Genomic DNA, 23,106 nt, shown 5'->3' with positions numbered 1-23,106 from the left:
TCACATTTACAAAATATTATTAAATATAAAAACTAAGATGCACAGTTTTAATGCACTCAAATTTTTGAGAGTGGAGTAATGCAACTTCTATCTAGGAGCTCCAGATCGCCGATCACTGAGTCTAGTAAGAACGCTCCGTAGTTATAAGAATGCTTTCAAACGGTATCGGTGTTTCGGGTCAGCCATGATGGGTCACAGGGAGTGCGCGCCGAATTTTATATTGGTGTAATTCGGATTTATCAACTAACAATCACAAAGAATTAAAATTCATCACTTTTAATTGCGTTATAAGTAGTTAAAACCCTACTGAAAAAAATCAGATGACAATCAACTGATAATCATGCCAAAACGTCAGCTGATTATCAGGTGATTTCGGCTCAGTATCAAATAATGAGAGCCAGTACTGGTGTTACCATCAGGATGATAACACGAAAACTCTGGCTGTGAGCTCCAATATTTTTGTTTTTCAATAATTTAATTTAAACAATTTCTTTTTAATTGTTAAAAAATAAAAATGTTGGAGCTCACAGCTAGAGTTTTCGTGTTATCATCCTGATGGTAACACCAGTATTGGCCCTCATTATTTGAAATTTATAAATTTTACTTATTTTAAACAACTTATAATAAATGTATTAAAGGTTACAAATTTTGAATGATTATCACCTGATTATCATCAACATTTTATCTCACATAAACGCATATTTATAACTATCAGCTTTATTAAAAATACTGAGCTGAAATCACCTGATAATCAGCTGACGTTTTGGCATGATTATCAGCTGATTATCAGCTGATTATCAGTTTATTGTCATCTGATTTTTTTCAGTAGGGAAATAATTTCAATGATTTGCATTTACGATCAAAAACGATAGAATTATGTATTATTTGCGATTTTAATACTGTATTGGGAGTTTAAAGTTGCAATGCGATACTAGCGGCAGCTTCGTGAATTAAGAAACATGGCGTCAACAAAGTCTCTGTTTACATTGGTGGTATATGGGAGTTCAGTATTTTCAGTCAATTTTTGAATAACAATTATTGTAAATTGTATGTAAACTTATTAAATCAACTTCTAGAGTTGACTATTATCTAGGGCGAAACGTATTTTTGTACCGAATACAGAAAACTTACTAAAAAAAGAGTCTGCTGCACTAATTCGTTCCTTAAGTACTGTAATTCCAAAATGCAAAATCTCTGTTATTGAGTTTTTACTCAGTACTTAGCAAAGGAACGATATTTACTACAAATTGACATTAAAAAATGTATTTTGAGTATCTGAGCAAGAGTACGAATAGTCCATTTTTCAACCACCACTTCTACGTCATTTTTATCGTTTTTATTTTAGTAACAATATACCTGTGACCAGATAAAGTTTAGATTTCACAGAACTTGTTTGTACAACTAATGAATCTAGCTCAATTTTTTCTGGAGTATTTACGGAGCATCACACATGTTAATCATGCCAGAATTTATAACGTTCTGACCTTCTATCATGTATCTTGACGACGGTGTAGCCTCACTCTATTCACACGGAGTATGTAAGGACGCTGACAAGATTTTTTATCGTGTAAAAGTTTATATTTCTACATTTATTAATGAAGCTCCATAAGAGCCCTGTGTATTTCGAAGACTTTTTGGCCGCCATCATCGTTAACCTTCAAGCGCGCGAACTGAGCGCGCGAACCAAGTTTAAACTCCCAATATTAAAAATGATTAAAATGATTTCAATTATATGCTATATTAGAAACAATTTCATTTGGCTCATCATTAATTACGATTAACTAACAAACAATCAAATATAATTAAAATTTATTGCTTTTAGTTATAATATTTTTTTTTTTTTACATGGCATTTGGAACTCGAAAGTTCATCGCCTCATCTACGCAAGCCTTCCACGCTGCCCTATCTTGTGTCAACCCCACCCAAGATGCACCTCTCCGATCGACACCCACCCGTCATATTTCTACTAGATCCGCTTTTACGTTGTCCTCCCATCTACGTCTAGGTCTACCTAGAGGTCGCGTTACCATCGGCCTGCCCTTCATGACACGCGCTGCCGTTCGGTCGTCTCCCATTCTCGCTACGTGCCCTGCCCATCCCAATCTGCGCGATTTTATTATTCTGTTAATATTTGGTGACGCGTACAGATTGTGTAGCTCATCATTGTGTAGTCTCCTCCATTCCCCGGTTTCCTCATCTTTCTGCGGCCCGTATATTTTTCGCAAGACTTTATTTTCAAATACCCTAAAACGGTTGTCCGCCTGCTTAGTGAGGGCCCACGTTTCGCACCCGTACAGAACCACCGGCAGTATTATTGTCCTGTATATTCTTATTTTAACGTTTTTAGACAACAGCCTCGACTTAAGTAAATTACTCACGGCGTAGAAGCAAGCATTACCCGAATGGAGTCTCTTATTTATTTCGACATTAATCTCGTTTCTATCATTTATGGTCGTACCCAGATACCTGAATTCGCTAACCTTTTCAAAAGTAAAATTCCCAACTCTGAGATCTTCCTCCCCTCTGCAGATCCCTAGCTTATCCACAATCATGTACTTTGTTTTTGATTCACTCACTTCTAACCCTGTATACTCCACCGCTTTTATGAGGATTTCCGCGTTTCTTGCTACCGTTTCCCTACAATCCCCCAGTATATCCAAATCATCTGCGTAGCCTAGTATCTGCGTTGTTCCATTAAGCGTTGCGCCCATCTGGCTAACCTGAATTTTTCTAACGGCATATTCTAACGTTAAGTTGAACAGCACCGTAGAGAGTCCATCCCCTTGTTTTAAACCATCGCGTATCATGAAGGGTTCTGATACATTACCGCCTACTCGGACCTTTCCCGTGCTTCCGTTCAGACATATTTGAATTAATCTCACGAGTTTTTTCGGTACACCGAGAAGTACTAGAATTTGATACATTTTGCTTCGCTTAATAGAGTCGTACGCTTTTTTAAAATCTATAAATAGTTGGTGTATGGTTTCGCAAAATTCCCACTTTTTCTCTAACAACTGTCTTATGGTAAACATTTGATCGCTCGTCGATCTGTTGCGCCGAAATCCGCACTGATAATCCCCTACTATATCTTCCGCGAATGGAGTGAGTCTAGCTTGTATTACGTTTGACAGAACTTTGTAGCACGTTGCTAAAAGTGAAATACCCCTATAGTTATTGCAGTCTGTCTTATCCCCCTTTTTAAAAATCGGTATAATGATAGATTCCTTCCAATTTTCGGGTATTGTTTCATTTTTCCAGATGGCACATACTAGTTTATAGATTTTGAAAGTGAGCTCGACGCCCCCATATTTGAGTAACTCAGCTGGTATAGAGTCATTTCCCGCGGCTTTGTTGTTTTTTAGTTTTTTAATCGCGGCCTCTACTTCTTGGTAGCTCGGTTCCTCCACGTGGGGTTCAGCAGTGTGAATTTCGTCCCCTAATTCTTCGCTATTTTCGTGCACGTTTAATAATTTATCCAAATAATTTTTCCACAGCGACAGTAATTCGTTGTCATTTGTTACGAGGTCCCCGTTTTCGTCCTTCATCAATTGCGCTCTACTCCTAAAACCCTTTCTGATGGCGTTAATCCCTCTGTACATTTCGCGGGGGTTATTTTCCTTACTGTTAGTTTCTATTCTCCTAATAAGATTCTTTTGATACTCCCGCTTCTTATTTCTGTAGATCGCGCTCGTCCGTTTCCTTACGTTAGAATACTCTTCTACGGTCCTATCGCTTCTATTTTGTAAGCTATCTAATTTAGCCTTTTTGCGCCTTTCAAACCAGAGTTCGCACTCTTCGTCAAACCATGGTTTGCTCTTTGGCTTTTTCTTTTTACCCAGTACTTTGTTCGCGGCCTCTTTTATCGTTTTTTCGATGTCCCCCATAAGCTATTCGGTTCGTCATTCCCCTCCGGCGATGTGTTTGCTTCAAGTGCCTGAAACCTGTTATTAATTTCTATCTGGTACCTAATTCGCTCTGTTCTATCTCGTAGTTTCTCAATATCGAAGCTTTCTACCTTGTTTGCTCGCTTACTATTTTGATTCGCTACTAGTCTAGCTCTTAATTTGGCTACTACTAGGAAGTGGTCCGAGTCGCTATCTGCCCCTCTGTAAGCCCTTACGTCAAGAACATTAGTATGACGTCTTTTTTCAATGAGGAAATGATCAATTTGCTTCTGTGTGGCCCCGTCCGGCGATGTCCACGTTGCCTTGTGTATGTTCTTGTGCTTAAAACACGTAGTTTTGATTATAAGATCTTTTGCCGCCGCGAAATTTATGACCCTAATACCGTTATCATTGCTGGCTTCGTGCAGGCTTTCCTTACCTATAGTAGGCCTAAACATTTCCTCCCTACCTATTTTAGCATTGAAATCGCCTAATACTATTCTTGTGTCGTAAGACGCGAACTGGTCGATTACCTGCTCTAAAGTTTCGTAATAGAGATCCTTAGCTTCTTCTTCTTTGTCCTCCGTAGGACAGTGTACATTAATAAATACATATCTATACCATTCACCTTCGATAATGATGTACGAGAGCCTATCATTGACGGATTTGAAACTTTTAACCGAATGTATGATGCTTTTGCTTACGAGAAATCCGGTGCCTAGAGATCCCCCACTCCCGGCCCCATACAGGTACGTGAAGTTACCCGATGCTAGTACTCCGCCATCTGGCCACCGCGATTCCTGTATTGCTACCAAATCTAGATTGTACCTATCAGCTTCCTTTACGAGTTCTTTAAACGCACCTGCTCTGTATAGACTGCGAACATTCCAAGTTCCGACCCTTAAGTCCCTTTTGGTTCGGATTTGATTTTTTTGAGCCATGATGTTATGTTAAACCCGCGCGCTTCGGATCCTGTTCCGATCGCAGGTGAGTCCACCGTTCTAGAGGTGATAACCCCCATACCTCTCTAGAACTAAGTATGAGAGCTTTCCGACTTTGACGAGGACAGTGTCAATTCGTCGTCAGACTCACTACGGTTTCATTCTCGCATCCTAACGCCCCCCTGCAAGGCAGCGCGCCTTCGCTGGCATCGTTACCGCGTAAGACCAGATGATGAATCATTCTACACATCCCCTTTCGGGGCAGTTGTCATCGCTCCCGCATCCTCCTCGGCAGCAGGATTTTTGCCCATTTTTGTAATGTGTGATGAAAGAGATAAGAGATAATGTGAAGTGTTTTTGTTGTTGTGGTGCTTGCGTAGTGTTTCTAGATGAATGCGTTCGACAGTGTGGGCTCATCACACCCACGCCTGTTCCTATCGGCTGTCCGCGGCTGCTTATTCAATTTATTCGCAGCTAACCTCTTTCTCAGGGGCTGTTCCTCTATCCGCAACCTAAGGACGCGCTGTGTAGTGGTGATAGGCACCCACCCGTCCGATCTGGACGACAACGCCCAAGACCCGCTTAGGGTAGCGGCATTGTAACAGTTAGTTATAATATAGTCTTTTAAAAACTATACGATTACTTTGGATTAAACCTGACGTTGCCTCATTATTTTCAGCGATTTCAAGGACATTAAAATAGATTAAAATAGCTGATTAAATGGAATTGTTAGTGATAATGCGGATCGAAAACGATTAAAATTAATGCTAAAAATAAGCATTAATTGCTATACGATTAAAATGTATTAAAATTGATTCTTCTAAAATGATCACGAGGTTTAGAAGTATTAAGAACGATTAAAATGTAATTAAAATTAATCAAATTTTATTGCTTTTAATCTTCAGCTTAGTAGGGTAGTTCTTGGCATGGAATCTAAGAACTAAGCAGTTTTTTTAGGCAGAATGTAACGCATTTCTCCAACTTAATGGACAGTTCTTGGATTCAATCTGCTTAGCTTGTTTTTAAGTACAAACTGCCCATTATAGCTGATCGATTAACACGGCTGGGTTACACGTGGCTTATCACGGTTTGAGGTTGGAATTAGAAAATGGTAGCTAGCAGGCTTGAATTCGAGTTTTCAGTTTAAAGGAAAGTATTGAATAGTTTGTTGCATCAGAAAAAATTCTGTCTGACCGGGGACTTGAACCTACACGAGGCCAAAAAAGTACGGCCATGCACCTTAGCCGACTGAGCCACGCAGACGTTATTCCACATAAGCCTTACGAGCTTCGCCATATGTTTGAATTCCCTGGTAAAAAAAGTTAATAGAAGTTGATAGAAATCAATAAGATTTTTTATCGACTTTGAGTTTAATTTTTAATACTATTTTTTGCATTAGAACTTGATAAAACGCGATAACATCGATATAAGTCGATAAAATTCTATATTTTACTTAGCCAGTTTTTGCCTTTACGGCCATTTTAAATAGGTGCTTTTCTACCAGGGTGCTTAACAAGACATCAACGATTTCCCCTCCAGAAAAATTGGAGCTCTTGGGTGGTTTAATCAAGGAATATGTGTATATATTATACATCTGTATAAAAAGTGCTGAGTCAGGGTGATCATTTGACCCACAACAATGTCGCATCATTCCAAAAATCGCTAAAAAAATATTTTTTTTAATAACAATCAACGACGCGGATAATGAATATTTTTTACGGGCCAGCGGCTGGAAAGTGTCATTTCCCGTCCGCTGCTCGGACAGATAAATGTCACTTTTCGATTGCTTGGGCACGTAAAATCGCGTAAGTACTACGGCCAGGAATATAGAATGGAGACAAAGTATTTTTAATTATAATCATCATTAATTAAAAATTTGTTCGCTATAGAGCTTGCAAAGCTTTTAAAGCTCAAAGAGGTTGCGAAATGGATAATTTTATATCATACTTATGACGCAAATGTACATACCTCTAGATTGTCTTGGTTTGTTCGCGCCATTCGAATTGTCGCGCGCTTAGTTCTTTTACACACACACAACGAAATCCACACTACACGATTAAATTATTATTGTTAAATTTACATTTAAAACACTCACACCTGTAACACATACCTTTAATAATTAAAAGAGCACACCGCTCAAGTGCTTAGTGAGTGCCACGTGTTCACAATATATCATACGACACTCATATGATTCTCATATGAGGATTAATTCGGTCGGAAGTATCATATGATTATTTTCAGTCGGGTCGAATCGCCCCGTTACAACCTATTGTTACATCATTTTTGCAATAAAAGGTTATACGCTTGTGTAGAGTTTTGCAGTGTAGTAAAATAATAAAAAATAGGTGTAGAGAATGATTGTATAGAATTTATTAGTATAGAAAAATGTGTTTGTGTAGGGTATTTATGTATACAGTTTATTCGGTGTCAACTGCACCCCCATCTTTCCGTGACAATAGTAAAGTATGCACCTTGTACATTGCATTTCCAGGTTTTAAATTATCTATAGGCGTCCGACTATTCATTGCCATAACCAATGATTTAACTCTTCGGCAAAATTTAACAGATCAATGACAATCCTCTAAGTCAGACTGTTCATTTCTCAGCAACTCCATTGCGTCAGCACTCAGCAGCCCCAAAAAACTGCAAAAATGTATTTATCGCGGGTTCTTTTTCACAAAAATTGTATACTTTCATTATATTGTTGTTCCTAACGAAGACTACTATGTGTACATTTCAAATTTACCACTTTTTCAAGTATTTGAAATATGCTCTCCGGAAAAATTGATAAATTTGAAATGTACTAGACTATCATCAGTTGATTGTCATCTGATTTTTTTCAGTAGGGTAGGTTATACTCTTTAACAAGTCTGTTCCTTATTTTTATAGCTGTCTGCTCCAGTAGATTGGTAGCATTGCTGACAGTACGTAAACGTATACGGTTATTTATTGTGGACGCAGCCCAAGAAACCGAACCGAGGCTGAAAAGCGGTGGAGCGTATCCGTTAGTTTACAAGAATAAATAAATAATTCTAGTTCTTTGAATGCGCGTGTATTTAATGGTTGTTATAAATTCTTGATGTATTCAATTGTTTGATGGAAAATATTAAATATGAATCTGCTTTTTATGAAGTATAAAAATAAAAATAAAAGGAATCCAGTTGAACAGTATTTATAGAAAGCATAATATAGATTTTAGTAAAAATCTAAATTTTTGGCGATATAACTTGAGTTAAGTTTTATGTATCCTGCATAAGCACTTATGTCATGTGCGTTGTGGATAAATAGCCATGTACTGCCAAGACAAAACTTCTGCTGCGACAAGAAGCAAAGATGGTATTTGATTTGATGAATATCTTAATAATATTTTTAATTGTTAATTTGGAAACTGAACGATGCAAATCACTATTTTTGTTACTATCACTGCGTAAAGGTATTCAAAAAGAATATTTACAATGCATTGTATACATCAGTTTGGTATAATAACCTTGTAAATTGTAGTTTGATATAATTATGTGAAATTTTGTTTGCAATAGTGAGGATTAAAATAAATATCATTGATATTATTATTGTGTTTATTATTAGATTTGATGTAAGCATTTATAAAAATATCATAACTGAAATAAATTAACTGAAGTAAAAATGATGGGATTTTTTATGCTATCTAATGTTTTGGGTAATATTTTTTGTATTGTTATAGAAGCATTTCTTATCTTTGCACAAGAAATAAACACACACACATGCATGTGTGTAAGGAATATATGTATTTTTTTCCTCATAATTGATAGGTTTGATTAAGAAAATGCTTAAGGGCCTTAGAATATATTGATACATCATGTACATAATATACAAAAAAATGTATGTTTCTTTTGCCACAAAGTTTAAAAAAACTGCTATACCTAGGGCTTAGAAACAAATATATGATTTTGTTTGATGTACAATTCGTGTACAAATGCAAGCTGTGATGTCTGTGGGTTAGAACATTTATAATAAATAATTTTTAATACGATGTGCGTTGAATTGCATTTTTCATCCCTTTTATAAAAAAAAACGTAGAATATATGTGCTAAAAGTTGATTCTACATTTTTGAGATTGTCACACTCATATATAGTTTTGGTACTTGAATCAAAGTCTACTTTTATAGTATATTTTGCAACGGGTACAGAAAGACTGTATTTTCGAGCCAAAGGCACGTGCTGTAACGAGTTTTGAAAATACTGTATTTATGTACAAGTTACATACGATAGTTTATACTACGAGAGCTGAAAATTCACATTAAAGTTGTGATTTTGAGGTTAGAGTAGTATAACTTTTTTTTTTAAATAACACTAGTAACGAGAAGGGTCGAATGAATCCATCTCTAAGAGTTAAATAATCAAATACTGAACTTTATTAATTGACGTTTTGGAGGCTTAAGCCTCCCTTTTCTCCTCCTCCACTCCCTTTGGCCACTCAGATATTCCATTTCTAAAAGAGAGATTGCGATAATATCTAATTAAAGCTCTTGCAGAGCCAATTCAGACTGTTATCAAAAAATTTCATTGGTGAGTACAGTGGAAATAGGGAGCAATTTCAGAGAGTTCAACAACAACAAAATCAACGCGTGCAGCACACACGTTACACTGTAAAAAATTATTTTTTAAAATCACTAAAAAGTAATGAAATTACATGAGGTTCCAACCCTTTGTATAGCAATTTTACTACGATCAGCTACGTAAAATTATAAAAATCTAGCAATTTTACTATCCTTGTTGTAAAATTGCTTCGCCCAGCATAGGTCGGATTATTTTACTACTCTTAGCATAGTAATTTTACAGGGGTCAGATTCTCGCGTTCAGTGTGAAAATACTACCGCCATTGTAAAATTATAGCATGCAAAATAGTAAAATTACTATATACCGTTGTAAATTTACTGTGCTGGGCGTAGGACCATTTGGTTTACTACTGGGTTAGTAATATTACGAAAAAGTTTTTTACAGTGTAAGCCAATTTCCAGTATATATAAATAACACTGACTAAGCTAGTTAGTTACTTGACTGTATGCATCTTTACACAATGCAATTGTGTCTTGAGAAGGAAGGTAAAGGTACCTAGAGAGTAGAAGGTAAACCTTTACAAATCTTAAGCCTCCGAAACGTTGACTAATAAAGTTCAATATTTGATTATTTAACTCGTAGACATAAATTCATTCAACCTTCCTTGTAATTAACTACGAGTTATAAATTCTACTAAATTATTGATTTTATTAGTAGTAAATTGTAAAAGTTAAAAATTTGCTATCATATAAAATTACTGGCCATCTTATGCGGACAATATAAAGATTTTCAATATAGTAAATTTTCCAAGGAACTATAGCAAGATACAAGATGGCTTGAATAGAATTTTCGAATAGTCCTTGGCTAATGGTCTTAAGTTGAATATAGCAAAGTGCAATGTTATCTCCTTTAATTAATCCAAGCAGCCTTGAATCTTTAACTATTGCATGAGCAACATTAAATTGAATTTAAGTAACTAAGAGAAAGGACCTAGCTTATTCCCAGACTCTGACCTAACATTTTAACAGTACACTGATTATGTTGTTAACAAAGCATCCAAAGTTAGTAGTTTTTATTTCAAGATTCTCTAATGATTTAAGAAATGTGCAAACTGTGTTAACCCTGTATAAAACTTGAATTTTACTATATTTACTAATATGTTGTCTTAGACTTGCTGCACATGCCAGCAATTTGGTTTTTCATATATATAATCATGATTATATCTTAAAAATTAGTCCAATATACTCTTTATATAACTTTCACAATGCATTACTTGCTTGTAGAGTAATCGACAATTTGGTAATTATTGCTGATATCCTTGAAGCTCTTGCCCCTTGAATGCTTAATTATAAGGCCACCCGTGTACAGCCTAGTTGCAAAGATCTAATAAAACCTCATAAGTCCAGGTGCAAATACTGTATAGAATCGCTTCCCTATTAGGTATTTGCACTCAGACTTATTAGGTTTTATTAGACTTTTGCATCCGGGGTAGACAACAAATGGTACACGGTACACCGCATTTTTCTTGGAGAGTATATATTATTGTATATATTTAACCTGTGTACGTATATGTTAAAGTGTGCACATGGTAAATGGTTTGGTTCAATACCGTATTTTTGCAAACAAAACTTAAACACACACTTGAATACAAATTGATAGAAATTGTTTTTCCGATATAAATAACTCTTTACTTATGATGAGTGTGTGCAAAATTTTTTTGATTACAATATTATATCATTTTATACATATTTACTATTTTTTTAAACTTTTCCTCACAAAGTTGGCAATACTAAATATTAACATCGGGTTCAGAAGAAAACCCAGCAAATTTTAGATGAATCCAATTCATGCAATATGGTCACATTCAATGCTTGATCACGAAACTTCTTTAAAGCAATGTTTACATTAATAATTATTTTTGTAATATATTGTTTAATTTTTGTCTTATGCAACTTAAAATCATTTGCATTCATATAACTTGTTAAATAATTTACATTAACTTTATCATTTAAGAAAGCTGCACAATTGTATCAAAATTCTTTAAATCTTTCATTTTCAATAAATATTCATTTTTGTAGAGTATTTTGCAAAATATTAGACTTTAATTGCAATCAGTCAAGCATTGAAAATATTCGCCTACTTAGTTTTTACAAATTAAATGATTTGGTTATTGTATTTGACGTTTCAATAATAAGTTAGTTTTTTTTTGGATGACCAATTGATTTAATGCTGTCTGTCATTCTAACATTCTCATAAGATGTATTAATTTGCTCATGTTGTACTTTTACTTCTAAATTCTCTAATATATTTTCAGCAAAGATGATACCTTCATTTACTTTATGTTTAGGAAGCGAATACATAAGGTTTGTAAACTTGCTGACAATCGTATTAATCTTTTCTTCCTCTGATACCTGGAAAAAGATGTAATTTAAAAAAAAACAATTGAATTTCTATTGCAGTTAAAAATATAATACTTTTAAATGTTAATAATATCATTGAAATTCTATATGAAAATTAGGGAACATACAGCTACAGATTCTGTATTCACCGATCTATAAGAAACAGAGTTTGAGTAATTATAAATCCCTACTGAAAAAAGGTAGATGACAATCAGCTGATAATCGTGCTAAATCGTCTGCTAATTAATGGGTGATATCAGTTTAATATTTTTATTATAGCCATTTTAGAATTGAATAGTCATTAAAACCGATTCAATTATATTCAAATAATTTGGCATTCAAACAGATCCAAATTTATTGGCAAAATTACAAATAAAAGATGTTGAAAGAAATATGGCTAAAGAAATATAGTTATTGTTCTGGTTGTTAGAGTCGATTAAAGTAACATTGAAACCAATCTTTGAAAATGTGCAGAATTATGTATAAGATAATGTACATGACAGTCTGTAGGTAGACCAGTAGATAGTTCAGCAGGGTAACATGCAGAAAATATCGTACATAAAATCCTAAAGAAAACCTACATCCAGTATGCACGTTAGTTTACAGTCAACCTGCAAGAAATTCTGCAAAAAATTCGCGAAATATTTGACATTCGCTTTCAAAACAAATGTTCAGAAATTTGAGCAGAACTTTCTGCTGACCTCTCTGCATAAATATCTGCAGGAAATTTGGACTCGCAAGCAATGTGGAGAAAACTCTAGGTTCTATAATAATTCTTGATAATAAATAACTTTAATATAATATACGTGTCTATTTAGGTACTACCATCCGGATAATAACACTAAAACTGTGGGCCTGAACTCCAAAATTTTATTTTTCATTAATTTAATTTTAACAACAAATTTTTGTGTCGCGAATTTTTCGCAGAATTTCTTGCAGGTTGTCTGTAAACCAACTTGCATACTGCATTTAGGTTTTATTTCTATATGTCATCCTGATATACTATCAACTGGTCTACCTACAGACTGTCATGTACATTATCTTACACATAATCCTGCACATTACCTGTATGTTGGCATACAACAATTTTTGTAGAAAGTTCTGTAGGTTTGTGTGCAGGTTATTTTCGTAAGGGGTTTAATTAACGAATTCTTATAGATCGATTGAATGAATTCAAAACGATTAAAGTCGATTAAATTTTAATTGATTTCAGTCGACCTTATGCCTAAAGCTTATCGACCGAGTGCAGCAACAGCGCGACTCGTCGGCACGCGACTACGCGAGGCGTCGAAACGTGTCGGCTGCAATCGGAGACCCGTACATGCGTTTATACTATTTCACGCGTGATATGCTTTTTTTACGTACCTGGAAGAAAGCATATTGATGCACAACATTTAAAATATCGTAGGGCTTGTTCGATGTAGTCCAAGATTCTGTATGCATAAATACTTTTGTGATAGTTTCATGCACACAGAAAAGCGGGGTTATGTGTAAGGTTATATCCGTATGATACTTATCGTGCTATCATTCGAATATATTATGCAAAAACAAAGAATCTTTCAACATCGAATAGTCTCAGAGCGATACTAAATGATAATAAGAAGTGAAAACAAGTAATTATAAAGTGCTAGTGATTTTACGTCGATGGAAAGAAAGTTACGAAAATTCAAAAATCTGAAAACCTAACTGTTAATTTGGATTTCTCCATATTTTAATCCAATTTTCTTAGCAGTTAAGAATTCTTCTTTGTGTCAAGGACTCTTTTCTCTCAGTGATATACTCTAATTGACTGTTAATTGTGTAAGCCGTTTGAAAATCGATTAAAATCCGTAAGCCTCTTTGAAATTAGTGTACGACACAAGGACTAATATCAATACGAAAGATTTAAGGATATGCTCATTCCAACAAATGCTCAAGAAATGGGAGAAAAAGCGTTTCATTACAAGTTATGACTAGGCTATCTATTTCTCATAGCTATTTCATAGTTTCCAGCCCATTTTAAATATTCGAATTTCTACCAGAGAGTATGTTATGGTTTTTTAATTAGTTAAAATAGGTATTTATTGTAGTAATTGGTATTAATCGATCGAAATTTGTACAAATTGATTTTAATCGGTTCCAATGAGTTATAATCGCACGTATCTTATGATTAATTTGTTAGTATATGGTAATTTGAACGGCCTAATATTGGGAGTTTAAACTTGGTTCGAGCGCTCGGTTTGGGAATTACACAGGACTCTTATGGAGCTTTATTAAAAAAAAGTAGAAATATAAACTTTTACATGATAAAAAATCTTGTCAGTGTCGTTACACACTCCGTGTGAATAGAGTGAGGCTATACCGTCGTCAAGATACATGATAGAAGGCCAGAACGTTATAAATTCTGGCATGATTAACATGTGTGGTGCTCCGTAAAAGCTGCAGAAAAAATTGAGCTATATTCATTGGTTTTACAAACAAGTTCTTTAAAATCTAAGCCTTATTTGGTCACAGGAATATTGTTACTAAATTGAAAACAATAAAAATGACGTAGAAGTGGTAGTTGAAAAATGGACTATTCGTACTCTTCGTCAGATACTCAAAATACATTTTTTTAAGTCAATTTGTGGTAAATATCGTTCCTTTGCTGAGTATTTAGTAAAAACTCAATGACAGAGTTTCTGCATTTTGGAATTACAGTACTTAAGGAACGAATTAGTGCAGCAGACTCTTTTTTTAGTAAGTTTTCTGTATTCGGTACAAAAATACGTTTTGCCCTAGATAATAGTCAACTCTAGAAGTTGATTTAATGAGTTTACATACAATTTAAAATAATTGTTATTCAAAAATTGACTGAAAATACTGTACTCCCATATACCACCAATGTAAACAGAGACTTTGTTGACGCCATGCTTCTTAATTCCCGAAGCTGCCGCTAGTATCGCATTGCAACTTTAAACTCCCAATACTAAACATCGTAGATTCTTTGTGCTTGCGAGGGAGAAAAATCGGACGCTACCTGTTTCAACCGATTCCGATTACAACCGATTATTACCAACTTCAACGCTTATCTTCAAAATACGATTACAGTTTGAGTACTATAAGAACCGATTAGACTCGATCATATCCCTACTAAAAAAATCGCGCTATTAATCGCTTAAATTTATCAAACTTTTTTCGACGCGATTAGTCGCACGATTAATCGCTTGAGTAATCGCGTGATTCGTTTAAAATAAACTTTTTTATAAAATGAAATTGTTTAAAATGCAAAATTATTAAGCGGGGTGGCCAATTTGGGTTTTACCATCCGGATGGTAACGATCGTGCGACTAATCGCGTTGAAAAAAGTTCGATAAATTAACGCGATTATTTCCGCAATTAATCACGCGAATAATCGCACGATTAATCGCGCGATTTATTTCAGTAGGGGTTGACGTAGCAGATCTGAAGTTGGAAAAGGAGGAGATCAAGAGAAAAGAATTAAAAGATTCCTAATATTGTCCCTAATCTTACTTTAGTTTTTCAACAAGATCGTAAGAAGCGTTTAGCTGCTATCAACAAAATAGTACGTTTCGCGCGAGCCCAGCCTAAGAAATGCGTGTTAAAGGTGAAACTGAGGTCTAATATCTCAGCTTCCGGACCTCAGATCGATCTGAAATTTTAGTTGCGTATAGAAAAAACCATTACAAAACTATGCAAAGTTTCATTCTTCACACAAGCACGATTTTCGCGTTTTTCGTACCTATTATGCGGTAAAGGATGAGTTTTTTTACCGGCGGGCAAAACAAAATTTTAGCGAGTGTTTTTCATTTTTTTTACCCGCAATTGCGGGCATAAAAAAAATAAAAAACGCCCCTGGGCAAAAAAAAATTAAAAATGCCCGCTAAAATATTTAAAAAAATGGTCAATAGTTCACATCAAATATACTTTTGTGTGTGTGTGTGTGTATGTGTGTGTGTGATTATGTACATACATAAATGTGTGTGTATGCGTGTGTAAATGCGGAAATCAGTACATACGTTACGAAGAATATGGTATGTACCCAGGCCTGTGACTAGAAACTTTAAAGACCGTACTCTTCGTTAATTGAAATTCTTAAATCTAGCTACCCCACACTTCAAGGCTCCTTACAAAAAACTATTTTGAAAAATAATTTATACGTTGGCAAATCGGAGAAAAGCGAGCGAGAGCGAGATTCAAAGCTCCAAAACGGAAACCCTTAAAACCAGCTACCCCACGCTCCGAGACTCCTTATACGAATATTCTTAAATAAAGAGTACGTCGGCAAACTGGAGGAAAGCGAGTGACAGCAAGAATCAAAGCTCCAAAACGTTTTAAAGCTTGGTCTCCCGCTCTTGCTCACCTCTCTTCGATGTGTTATTATATACGTTTTTTCGAAATATACTCTCTAATAAAGAATCTTGGCGCGTAACGTAGCTAGATTTTAGAATTTCTATTTGGTGCTTGGTTTCTCGCCTGTCGCTCGCCTCCCTGCGATTTGTATTTTATTGAAAATATTATTTTATTTTTATTGAAAAAAATTAAAAAATATTAATACCGTATTTTATTGAAAATAAATAATATATAAAAAATCGATTTGCCAAATTATAAGTCTTGTTTAAAAAGATTCTCGTGTTTGGAGTATCAGAGCGTGGGGTAGTTAGTTTAAAGTGATTCCGTTTTGGAGTACAATTCTTGCTCTCGCTCACCTTCCTCCGATTTGCCGACGTACTTGCTTTTAAAAATAGTTTATTTCAAGGAGCCTTGAAGTGTCGGGTAGTTAGCTTAAAGGTTTTTCGTTTTGGAGCTTAAGTTCTCGCTCCACTCGACTTCCTCTGGGTTTCCGACGTACTCTCTTTTTAAAAATTCTCCTATATGGAATCTCGGAGCGTGGGGTAGCTAGATTTGAGGGTTTTCGTTTTGGAGCTCTGATTCTCGCTCTTGATCGCCTTCCTTCGATTTGCCGACGTACTTGCTTTTTAAAAAATACTTTTTTATTAGAAATCTTATAGCGTGGGGTAGCTAGTTTTGAGGTTTTTTGTTTTGTAGTTCTTTTGCTTGTTCACGCTCTCCTTCCTTCGTTTTGAGGTCGTATCAGTATATTAAAAAAATACTGATATTATGGATTTCGGAGCGTGGGGTAGCTAGTTTCAAGGGTTACCGTTTTGGAGTTCTGCGTTTCAATAAAAAAATAAGTACGGTCTTAAAATTTTTTTATCACTGAATATAACAAATCTCAATAATGGTGCATGTTTTACACTTTAAATTTCATACACCAGCCCTTGTAATGTGTCTCTAAATATTTCCAAAGTTTGATGAATGAGCGATGACTAGAAGATTCAGTTGGTCTGAAAAAACCTTCGCCAAAAGCGTCTACTTGGTACGAACTGGATATTCTGGTTTTACTTTATAAATATGTTTAATTACATGCAAATGGCTTGAACGACAAGTTTCAAGTTTATACGATACATCACTTTCACATAAATTAAGTTTTTTAAAGTTTCTTCGACTAAAAATTGCGTTGGTCAAATCTTGTGCATCATCAAGACTCGATATTCAATCAAAGTCTTATAACAGCTGCAATTTTAAATAAAAGAACAAGATATTCAGCTCAGTTGTTAAACAGAAAGTTATTCTTTCTGCATATCTTGCAACCCATACACATAACCAGCAAAATTCAAAAATTTTTATCCGCGCCTTGGCTCGGCCGAACTTACTGCGCATGCTTGCAGGCCATCACTCGGCCGAGCGCTCACACCGACACGGTCGCGCTGGGAGTGTAGTAGTGAGCCATGCTGCTAGTGAACTTTTTGGAGGTTGGTATGTCGGTTTTGGCCATCGACGCCATGTTGAAATGGTTCTAGGCACAGGCCTGTGTGCACCAAGGGCTAAGCGGGCTTTTTGGCCTCGTGTGGTTGCAGTACTTGTCTGTAAAATGTCGCAAAATGCGGGAGTAAAGTAAATTTGAGAGAAACGAACTCTTTATTCTCGTAAATAGCGGGAAATAAACTCTTTATTCCCACAAAATTTTGGGAATTTTTGAAAAAATGTTAGAAAATAGAAAAATTTATTTATTTTGTATAAATTAACAAAATGATTGTTATTTTGTTTTATTATATATGAAATAAGTATAATAGAATAAATAGATAATAATAACAAACGTATATTTTCATTAAAATGCCGATAGCTGAGTACCCTAGTGGAAAAAAATGTAATAATAGTATATTGTGCAATTAGGGGGGGGAAATTGGCTTTTTCTAGCGGGGGGGATGTTTTGAGCACGAGTGGGAGTCGAGGGCGCCGTAGTCTCCCCATTGTTGCACACTGTACTTTTTATGATAAGTGCACGAATAGGCCACTTATCATGCATATGAAAGGAATGGGAAATTCGAGGACTTTTCAAAGTGATATATTGAACATTTTCAAAATTTCAAAAATTTTATTTCCACTAGAGTACACTGAGAAAAAAATAAAGTTAGGGTTACTTGATAGCACAAAGTAGCACCAACCGGAGAGTCTCCGGTAGCTACAACCGGAAAGTCCGGTAGCCAGAGCCGGAGTCCAACATAACCTCTAAATGTACCTACGCTGTTTTGCTCATAAATAGCATTTTGCTTCTGGATATACTGCATTAATCGATCATATTATCTATTATTGATAATTTTCTTATTTACGAACAATGTAGATGCGCTAGCACGAGTTCGAAAATTTATCTACTCTGGCCTATGGATTTTGTCCGGTACTGGCTACCGGACTCTCCGGTAACCCTAACTTTTTTTCTCAGTGTAGGTCCCACTTTTTAAGAAATAAAGTGGCTACACAGTTCAGTTATAAATAAAGCACTATATGCAACACGAGAGTAAAGTCGATTATTCCCTTCGGGTGATTTACTAATAAATTCTTTATAACTAGTAAACTCTCACCCGCACGAACAATCAACGACTTTACTCCTATGTCGCATAATATACTATTATTCACGACTGAACTATAATAGCCACTTTATTCCCTGTAAAGCGGCACAAAAGTAGCATTGTATTCCCGCAAATTTACTTTATTCCCGCAAATTCACTTTATTTCCGCAAATTTACTTTATTCCCGCATTTTGCGTGATAATTCGAATCGTCCTTATTAATTACACGAGACTTTTTTTAAACAAGTGTTAATTGAAATTGTAATTTATAATGATGTACGTGTAGGTGTAAGTTATGCTCGAAGATGATGATCGAGTGACCCGGTATTCTTGTAGACGATGTCCAGGAGTTAATTTGAGGACAAAAAATGCAAACTATGTATGGAGCAGTCTATTGGTTGTATTGAAAAAGTTCAAAGTCGATTAAATTTTAATCGAATTCAATAGATTTCAATCCGTGATTTTTAACAGAGTCGTAAATAAAGCACTATATGCAACACGGGATTAAAGTCAATCCCTCAGATGATTACTGCTCTCGCTTCGCTCGGGCAGTTATCCCACCCGCGGGGATAATCTACGACTTTAGTCCCTTGTTGTATAATGTACTAACGTCGCTCGGTTGATGTTAGGTATAAATGTTTATATCTCCAAGGAAAATTTAAATAAAATGATATTGTAATGATATACACAAAAAATTAAAAGGTTGCGCGAGTTTGATTATTTTTCTGAGCATGTTAATAACATAATGTGTAATGAGTTACAAATTTAATATAAGAGTATGTATGTATGTCAATTAAAACGAAATTACATATTAAAAATAAAGTGAGATTAATCAAAGTAAGTCGATTTTAGACCAATATTTTTACAAACGTATTATAACACAAACTCAAAATTATTATGTTTAATGATGGGCTTAGTTTAATATTTATGAAACAGGCATGGTAAGATACGTAGTAAGTACACAAGAATGGTTTGTATCTGATTAATATATTATTTAAGTTTTTATATTTAGCAATTATTTGATTCAGAACTTAATAGATCCCAAAAATTCTGTGTTTTGTTATATTATGAATAAAATAATATTACTATAATATTGTATAATTTAATATACTATAATTTACTTTATTTGATTGATCATATTTCTTTTTAGATCTGTAATTTTGTTTCAATCGAAATTATTATGTTACATACTATAATTGATATGTACTGTAATATAGAATAAATCAAACTCGGCTAACCGTTTACTTTTGTTGAAAGTTAATATTTTTGATACATTACATTTTTTTTTTTTTCAATCAAACTTATTAGAAATATCTGAAATATGGTCTAGAAATAAAATGTATGTTTTATAAACAGTTTAAATTACAAACAAAACACAGTTAATGGACTCGACATTGACAATTTTTGAATCATAATTGATTTTATGTGATAGAACTATGTAAAAAACATAGTTCGATTAATGAAAAAAAAATTACATTAATTGAAGTTTCTTATTAAGTTATTTTTTATATATTGCAACTGCAGAAAATTCTTAAATTTTCAGTTAGCGGGCTCCGCCTAAATCGGTTACGTCAGTGACGTAAGCTAGCGGCGCGTGATTAGATTAATACGCACTATTATATTATTTGCACGAAAAAGATATGAGAGGCTTCACATTTTGCTAATATATATCTAAAAAAACTAAACCATACATTGTGAATTACGATTAATAAACGAACGCATTTACCGATAATCTATTATACTCATTTCATCGCCCCGATATTTTCGCAGCAATCGTGAACTTAACACCTCACGAAGAACAAAACCATCGACTCTCACATGTAACATTTGTACGATAATATTCATATATATCAATAGCAGTCCGCGCATGCGTACAAATATTTTATAAGATAATATTTGTAGATTTTTCTAGTTTTTGCGACAATATGTGCGTGTGTGTGTGTGTGTATATATATATATATATATATATATATATATATATATATATATATATATATATATATATATATATATATATATATATATATATATATATATACATATATGCGTGAAAGTTGTTTCATTGATCAGTCTGCTCGAATCTTTCGATATAGTATGATCAGTAAATCATAAACATTTTGTACGATAATATTCCTATAAGTTTATGTGTAATATTTTTCTAATATAGTATTTGACGCAGAAAATCATAGTGTCAAAGCCGACTAAACTTTGGAAGGCAGTGTATGTTCAATATATATATTCATACATATTTCTGATATTCACAAATGCAATCTGCGCGTTCGTATCAATATGTATAAATAGCCTGGAAAGTGGTAGTGAAGAAGTGACCAGAAGTGGCCAGTTCGGAACAATTATAATAATTTTGTACGATAATATTCATATAATATTCATCTAATATTTATGCGTACCAATATGTATAGATAGCCGGGGAAATTGTTTTGATTGCTCAGTCTGCTCTGGCCTTTGAAATTTGAAGATCTTCAATTTTTATTTTGCTTTGTATTGTCATATTAGCTTTGGTCTTGCATATAGTTTTTCATTTGAACTTTTTGTGCTACAAACTTGTTAGGACTGTTGACTTTAATGGGTTTCAGTGGAGGAGCGCTGTTCGCTTCGGCGATCGTTAAGACGGGTCTGAAATTGTTACCCTTAAGTCTATATTGTTACACAGTTTATAGGACTTCAAAAAATTCAAATGAGATAAGAATTATACTAATAGATATAAATATGTCTGTTATTGAGAAAATATATGAATGGCTTTACGGCACACAGGAATATTTAAATAACCTGAAATTATTAAGGCCCAAACATTTTAATGCCCAAAAATATTTGAGGCCCAAAAATCTTAAGGCCCAAAAATATTTGAGGCCCGAAAATTGTAAGGCCCAAAATTATATCCTAGATGATAAGTTATTGGGAAAAGATGTGTAAGGCTTCACGGCACACGGGGATATTAAGCACTTTAATATAATAGTAGAAGTAGATTTTTGTCTGTTTTTTTCAGGCCGATCAAAAAATGGCCACTTTAGGGCCGCATTTTAGGTCTAATAAACTCGGAAATCGTGCATGTGTTACAACAAATTATTTTTAATAAATTATATATTCATAATCAATTATGATTTTCCCTCTTTCTCTCGCATAGCAACAATTGTCAACAAGTTTCAGTTCTGTTCTCGAACCGAAACGAACTGCCTCTGTTTGTTTAGTTAAGTACGACGCCAAAAGCGCGTGTAGGACTATACGCACACTAAAATTTTATAGTAGCCTAGCATGATTGATTTTATCAAAACCCTTAAATATGTTAGTGCATAAGGCGTTTACTAGCTTATACTTAAAAAGCAGTTTTTTATTCCAAGAATTCAAAATTTCGTTGCAGTTTTGATTTTTGAAGCATGTTGTCATTGAACGCCCTAAACTGTAGAGATGTATTTAACTAAAGTTCGTTAAAATCAATAAACTTAATTTTGATAATTGTTTTAAGATATCTCATCTTTAAAAAGTTATGGGTTTCGTTGTAAAGCACTTAATTGATGATTGGTCGCCTGGTACAAGAATTTAGGAACGCGAATTTTATTACGTAACCTACAAATAATTCAAACTGTTAGTGCTCAGCAGGCGGTGAAATTTAGAATATTTTTGTAAAGATATAATGGATTACATAATAAAAAGTATGCGAAGCGCACTAAGATTTCCTAGTTGTGTGAGAATTGCATGATAGATCAATCATCATGTCAAAAATACAGTTAAAAAAATTATAATATACTATCATTTGTGTTATACTTAAGTTTTATAATACTCGCTATTATTATTTTACAGGACATGTAACAATGAGAGAGAAAAAAAACGGTGCTCTCAGCCGCGTTCAAAAATTGAAGAAGCGGTTAAGCCATAGTTTTGGTCGACTTTGTAAGTATTTGTACGTTTTAAAATTATGCTTGCTGTAGTTATAAGCAAAATTTCACGGTAAACGCATGCATCAAAGCATGCAAAATATAAAGATATATAAACATAATTATTAAGTTTCAATTTTCGTTACTACTAAGATAATTTTATTTCAATAGATAGAGTAAGGATACTTAAAGTGTAGTTAGTTACTTATTTAATAGATGTCTTGAACCGATTAATGCAATATTACTGCTTGATACTGTTTAATGGAAGAGAAAAAATTGTGTAATATTAAAAGGGTGGATACACCTTAAATCGTCCATAAATGCAAAAATTCAATATTATGTTCAAAGTTTTCCGAAATTGTTTAAAAAGCAATTTATAACTCTTATCCTTATTTTCGTTAGTAACAAGGCACAAGTCATCAAATTAGTTTTGCGGTAAGAATAGTGGAAAGTAACTATTCGTGATACAAAATCAGAAGCGAGTTAATGTTTGTTTATAACTGCGTGGTATAAATCCGCATTTATGTCACACCTATCCGTGGCATTAGCAGTCCTTTCTTGCACCGT

General features: G+C 34.3%; 1 protein-coding gene across 8 annotated transcripts in view; it reads left to right on the top strand.

The window, feature by feature from the left end:
- Nucleotides 1–7,271: 7,271 nt before the first annotated feature.
- Nucleotides 7,272–23,106, top strand: part of LOC100680454 (cyclin-dependent kinase 14) — a 132,342-nt gene continuing 116,507 nt past the window's right edge. For 2 of the 8 annotated variants that reach the window (XM_031921511.2, XM_032601411.1), the window contains exons 1-2: nt 8,041–8,258; nt 22,466–22,555. In XM_031921511.2, coding sequence (XP_031777371.1) covers nt 8,159–8,258; nt 22,466–22,555 — 190 coding nt within the window. In that variant the 5' untranslated portion in view covers nt 8,041–8,158. Of the gene's footprint in view, nt 8,259–22,465; nt 22,556–23,106 lie in introns of all 8 variants that reach the window. The other 6 variants (XM_032601408.1, XM_032601409.1, XM_031921512.2 and 3 more) reach the window with 6 other exon arrangements.

The sequence above is a fragment of the Nasonia vitripennis genome (assembly GCF_009193385.2).
Source record: "Nasonia vitripennis strain AsymCx chromosome 1 unlocalized genomic scaffold, Nvit_psr_1.1 chr1_random0012, whole genome shotgun sequence".
NCBI classification, from domain to species: domain Eukaryota; kingdom Metazoa; phylum Arthropoda; class Insecta; order Hymenoptera; family Pteromalidae; genus Nasonia; species Nasonia vitripennis.
The sequence above is the reverse complement of the archived record's forward strand: the minus strand, read 5'-3'. Positions and strand labels throughout refer to the sequence as shown.